General features: G+C 52.0%; 1 protein-coding gene across 1 annotated transcript; it reads left to right on the top strand.

Moving 5' to 3' along the window:
• Positions 1–1,013: 1,013 nt before the first annotated feature.
• LOC123110654 (auxin transporter-like protein 3) lies at positions 1,014–5,377 on the top strand. Its single transcript, XM_044531234.1, has 4 exons — positions 1,014–1,512; positions 1,605–1,999; positions 3,150–3,615; positions 4,647–5,377. Exons 1-4 carry the CDS (start codon positions 1,153–1,155, stop codon positions 5,010–5,012), a joined length of 1,587 nt encoding a protein of 528 aa, XP_044387169.1. The 5' UTR covers positions 1,014–1,152; the 3' UTR covers positions 5,013–5,377.
• Positions 5,378–6,443: the final 1,066 nt, after the last annotated feature.

Here is a 6,443-nt window from a genome sequence, read left to right as displayed (position 1 = left end):
TAGGAAATTTTATATTGCGGCCGATGCACCTAGCGTAGCCCAACACCACAGTCGCGGATGAGCCGTCCATTGCATGGCCCAACGTCAAGGCCCTAGATGTCGCTCCCTTGATCCTCGTGAGGCACACATTGGAGGAACCAAGTGCAACCGTCAAGGTTTCGGCCGAGGGACCCTCAGCTTGGCCCAGAGCAAGGGGAGAAAACCCTAGCATGGGGATGAAAATCCCCACCCCGGGGCACGGCCAATGTGCTTCCTGTAGTCGCAATCGATGTACTAGCCGCACCCGCATTGAACGACATGAAAGACGACAATGATCAATGGCCGCGAACCGCTGCCTAGTGCAGAAGGGGGCCGGCGCCCAGATAGTTGTGATCGGGTCAATGCCCTGCCTGGTGAAGTTGTCCAGCCACCGGTTGTGGATTGGGATGTCAGATGGGATGAGAGTGAGGTGGCGCGTTTGAGTGTCAACAATCGGAGAAACTTAAGGGGCGGTGAGAGAGTGAGGGAGTGTGATGTGAATGTGGAGGTCAGTCTCCCATGCTTCCCAACTCATGCGGGTGAGAGGCACATGCTGCTATGGAAAAATGGTCGATTCGGCTGTTCTCCTTCAGCGTGGTCTCAGAGTACTTTAACACATCATGTGAACTAGAAATTTGACGCAGCTCAGGCAACCAAACTGACCAAACTTGCATCTTGTGGACCTGGTTGTGCACTATGGAGGCTACCAAACGCCTTCGTAGCATCATCTGTCATGTGTTCCCTGACATGAGTGTCCCACACCCAGGTACCACTTTCCTCAGGATTTTTCAGCAAACTACCCCCGCCTTTTGAGCCTTTTGTTTTTCCTTTTATCAGAAAAATGCACATGTAGAGAGAGAAAAGTGAGGTCGTGTGGGGGCGGGCGCCGGCTTAGCTTTATTTTCTTTATGCCTGAGCTGCTGGAGTGCTGCCTCCTCAGCGCCTCCGGCCGGCGGCCTCTGCGTATATATACGACCTCTCCCCCTCCCCTGCACACTCCAACCTATCACCAGTCACCACCATTATAAACCAACGGCCAGCTAGGTAGCTAAAGTTACCTCCTGTGAGCAAGAAAAGCTCGCCAAGATCAGCAGTGCTAAGCGACAGGCACTAGCCAAGCCAGAGCAACGGAAGATGGCGTCCGAGACGAGCGTCGCCGACGAGAAGGCGCCCGCCGGGCTGAGCCGCTACGAGGCGGACGCGGAGGACGGGCAGGACGGCGGCGGCGACAGCAAGTCCCGGCTGTCCGGCCTGCTGTGGCACGGCGGGTCGGCGTACGACGCGTGGTTCAGCTGCGCGTCGAACCAGGTCGCCCAGGTCCTGCTGACGCTGCCCTACTCCTTCGCGCAGCTGGGCATGGTGAGCGGCATCCTGTTCCAGCTCTTCTACGGCCTCCTGGGCAGCTGGACCGCCTACCTCATCAGCATCCTCTACCTCGAGTACCGCACCCGCAAGGAGAAGGACAAGGTCGACTTCCGCAACCACGTCATCCAGGTACGCGCCTCCGTCCTTCTTCTTCCTCCATTGTCGCTGCATTCCAAGCTTCCATCTCTAAGTAACCGCCATTGTTGATGTTTGCATGGCAGTGGTTCGAGGTGCTGGACGGGCTGCTGGGGCGGCACTGGAGGAACGTCGGGCTGGCCTTCAACTGCACGTTCCTGCTGTTCGGGTCGGTGATCCAGCTCATCGGCTGCGCCAGCAACATCTACTACGTGAACGACCACCTGGACAAGCGGACGTGGACCTACATCTTCGGCGCCTGCTGCGCCACCACCGTCTTCATCCCCTCCTTCCACAACTACCGCGTCTGGTCCTTCCTGGGCCTCCTCATGACCACCTACACCGCCTGGTACATCGCCGTCGCCTCCCTCATGCACGGCCAGGCCGCCGGCGTCAAGCACTCCGGCCCCACCACCATCATGCTCTACTTCACCGGCGCCACCAACATCCTCTACACCTTCGGGGGCCACGCTGTCACCGTGTAAGCCGACACGCCCCACTTGCTTGCTTGCTTTTTCACTTGCACTACTAATCTTTTTCCAAAGCTGATGATGATCTTGTTTTTTTTATATCGATGATGATCTAGTTAATTAAGTAGCAATGGCATGCAATGTAGTAACGGTCACTGTGCCACGGAGCGTGCACGCTACTGCCCAGCTCGGGGTCACGTGCAACGGGAATGTCGTCTGACATGCGGGGTCGTCTTGTATACATGCAACGGCCGTCAGTTGGCGACCATCTAGACCTAGACATGCACGCACGGTGCCCATATGCGTGCATGCAGTATATCCCAAGAACACACACGTGCTACCCACACATCAACCGAGCACAATGCTCGTGCATGGTGGAGCGGAGCATGTACGTTTCTAAATTTTCAACATAAACAAAGTTGAAACCTGAGCTAGCAGGATAATATATCTACCTAGGATTTTTTTTTACCCTCAAAAAGGAATTTAGGATTCATATTTGTGGTACTACCAGCAAGCTTGTAGGTTTAGCACAAGATTATCCGTTTACACTTTTTCGTACTCCTACCAACAGTGTTCTTGTGGTATATAGTACTACGTATATATAGCTTGTAGGTTTAGCACAAGATTATTCGTTTTGTACACTTTTTCGTACCAGCAGTGTTCACGTTGGAGTCTGGAACATCATCAGGCATCTGCAAAGAAACACACTGTTTCAGAGTAGAGCTGAGCAGTACCGCAAAGTGCTGAATGCAAGACCGGTGCTACTGCAAAGTGCTGGAGCTTTGAGGCTTTGAAGCCTCTCTTTTTCCCATAGCTAGCGCTGAATGCATGCACATTTACATTTGCATCTCATGTGTGGTATTTTCCTTCGACAAAGAGAAGACCGCTGCATGCATGATAGTACATCAGCTAGGTGGGCCCACTTGCTGTGGCACAGCGAGCTGCCACGACACCTGGGTCCCGTCGCCATGTTCATGCTACCTTGTCACGGCAAAGCCCAACCACGTCCACGTCCATCTCCATCTCGCTTTGTTTCATTGTTTGTGTCGCGGTAAGCTGTATATGCAATCGCTAGGTAGTGTAGAACTGAAGGTTGCACGAATCTTAGAGCACGCGGGCAACAATGTACGCCATCTGATCCGTGTGTCTTTGCGTGTGCAGGGAGGTGATGCACGCGATGTGGCGGCCGCAGAAGTTCAAGGCCATCTACCTGCTGGCGACGCTGTACGTGCTCACCCTGACGCTGCCGTCGGCGTCGGCGGCGTACTGGGCGTTCGGCGACGAGCTGCTCACGCACTCCAACGCGCTCTCGCTGCTCCCGCGCGACGCCTGGCGCGACGCCGCCGTCATCCTCATGCTCATCCACCAGTTCATCACCTTCGGCTTCGCCTGCACCCCGCTCTACTTCGTGTGGGAGAAGCTCATCGGCCTCCACGACTGCCGCAGCCTCTGCAAGCGCGCCGCCGCCAGGCTCCCCGTCGTCGTCCCCATCTGGTTCCTCGCCATCATCTTCCCCTTCTTCGGCCCCATCAACTCCGCCGTCGGATCGCTCCTCGTCAGCTTCACCGTCTACATCATCCCCGCCATGGCGCACATGGTCACCTTCCGCTCACCACAGTCCCGCGAGGTTCGTCATTTCCTCCTCCTACTACACGTCATATTATTACCCTTTTGCTTGTACCATCACTTTCTTTTTCTAATAATCTAAACACTGTAGTACGAGATATTGATCGATTGATCTAGACGCCGGCCGGTGAGATTTATCGACATGCATGCATGGGTTTTTTGTTTGTGCATGGCTACACACCTGGGCTCCATGCGTACAGCTGCTCCAGCAGCAGCCAGCTAGCTAGTCGCCATTGTTGCAGTCTTGCAGATGATGTACATGTCTGGGAATAGTGAATCTGCTTGCTCACAGTGTAAACTGTGACACTAGGGGGGAACATGACCTGTCACTCATGGAAACTAGCCTCCTTCACAAGATGCACGCACAATTGCTGGCTCGTCGGTGTCTGATATGTTTCTCGATCAGTTAACTGGCCGCACAAAAACATTCCACAAAAATACAGTACTAATATTTGGTAGTAGTTTGAATAGTAATGTATAATCCACTCCGTTGGAGTATACATTGTCTGCGTATCTGCTGCTCCTGCCGCAGCATGTTATGATGTCTCGCTGAATGCAAGACAAAACCGCAGCATGCATGCAGCCAGCTAGCTTAGCAGTGAAGTGATCGAGTGTCAGCCAATGCCTTTCAGCACCACCAGCGATGATAACTTCAAAAAAAGTACACCCACCACTCACCATCGTGCACAGTACCGCAAAGTTGAGAGAAAAGTGCGGTGAAATGCGGGCGTGGTTTTGTATCATCCGCTGTCGGGGAGCCCTTGGCATCGATCGACGGATGGAGCACGCAGCAGGCGCGCAGGCAGTCTGCACATAATTCTGTCCGGACACCGATGCCGCCGTGTCTAGAAAGCAACAAAAGCAGCAGCAGTAGAGTACTCCGCCACTTGAGCGCTTGGGGCTGTCAGCTCCACGCACCGGATGCCCCCTTCACCTGTGACATCATTATTACCGCCATTTTCACATTCCCATGCCGTTTTGTCTAAATACAGCATGAATTTATGTTTGTCTGACGAGGGATTCAAAATGCAGAACGCGGTGGAGCGGCCGCCGCGGTTCGCCGGAGGCTGGACGGGGGCGTACGTGATCAACTCGTTCGTGGTGGCGTGGGTGCTTGTCGTCGGCTTCGGATTCGGCGGGTGGGCCAGCATCACCAACTTCGTGCAGCAGGTGTCCACCTTCGGCCTCTTCGCCAAGTGCTACCAGTGCCCGCCCCACCCCGCCGTCGCGTCCCCGCTGCTGGCGCCGCCCATCGCCCCGAGCCCGTCCATGCCGTTCGGCTTCAACATGACCGGCATGTTCGCCCCGATGTCCGCCCCGTCTACGGCTCCGGCCCCGGCGCCGATGCATCTCGGCTCCCTTCACCACCACCACCGGCACCACCGCCATGGTCTGTGAATTCGATCGGAAGGCCGACGCGCACGATGGATGGTTCGACCGCCCGGAGCTCGATCTACGTAGTTTCTAGCTAGCTAGTTATTCAGCAGTGTTACATCGATTAGCCCTAGTAAAATCTTTTCTGTTGTTGTGCCTCTCTTGGTCTCTTCTTGTGTTGTGGCGAGGCTTGCTGTTAGTCGGCAGTTAGTGCGAGGTGGCCTTAGCTACCCTGTGTCTCTGTGTGGAGCTGCTTTTCAGGCAGAAAGAAGAATGTAACCCGAAGGAGGGAGATGCTCCTGCTCCTGCAAGTTTTTCTCAATAATAAATTCACGCCTATTGCTGCCTGTTCGACTCGTGAAGGAACCAAATAAAAGTCCTGTTGATCTCGGGTCGATTTTTAAAGTGCTGTTGTTCTTGGATGGGTTTTTGCTGAATGAAAAAGATATAGGGACGACAGTATCCGGCCGATGTTTGGATGATGCTATGCATCCAACCATGTATGGGTATGAGCAGCGCTCGTATAGCCGCTGGATCAGGCGTCGGTCTCAAAATCAGCCACCATAATGTGTGCGCAGAGTAGTTTACAATGAAAAACACAAGCAAACAAAACACACGCGGGTGTTAGGGATGAAAACGAAGCGGAAATGGACGGAACTAACTGTTGTCACGTTTATTTTCATATGTTTTTACAGAAGCGAACCTAGAAAATGAATACGGAAACAGGTATCATCAAAAACGAATACATAGCAGACACGAAAACAGACATGGACGTTGATCGAAACTTAAAAACCCCTTGAATAATAAGAAAATACACACAAAAACAAATAAATTTAATGAATTGTTAACATGGCTACAAAATAATATCATTATGTTAGCAACTTAGCATAGTATTGTAGTAGTACTAGACAATTGTGTATAGGATCAAGCTGAGTTTTTTCTTTAGACAAGGGTCAAGCTGAGCACATTCTTTCTGGTGGAAGTTGTGCCTCAAATGATCCATTCTACTCATTGTGTCATTGTGTGGTTTGGTGATTGGACTACAAAGTAGCCATATGTCTATAGTCAAAACAAAAATTCAATATTCATGAAAAAGGAAAAATACGTTTCCATGCCTGATCCACCGGAAAACATTGTTTCATTTTTGTTTCCGTTTTCGCATAAAAAAATCTATTTCTGCTTTCTTTTTGCAAATTTCCATTTTCATATTCATATTTCCTCTCCTTTTTCATTTTTCCTCTGTTAAAGCAGAAAGTTTCTACTCCATTTTCATACCTGCACGGGATACAAATTGGATAACGACAGGCTCGTGTTGTGCCTGCATTTTCAATTTTCAGTCTAGGGTTTACATGCGTGCGCCCACACACACTGTGAGATCCGCACCCTGCAGTGTGTCCAGTGTAATCCAGTTTGTAACATGGCTAAGTCCACGTGTTTTCAGTTTGCTATGCCTAG

Source organism: Triticum aestivum, chromosome 1B (genome assembly GCF_018294505.1).
Source record: "Triticum aestivum cultivar Chinese Spring chromosome 1B, IWGSC CS RefSeq v2.1, whole genome shotgun sequence".
In the NCBI taxonomy this organism is placed as follows: Eukaryota; Viridiplantae; Streptophyta; class Magnoliopsida; order Poales; family Poaceae; genus Triticum; species Triticum aestivum.
The sequence above is the reverse complement of the archived record's forward strand: the minus strand, read 5'-3'. Positions and strand labels throughout refer to the sequence as shown.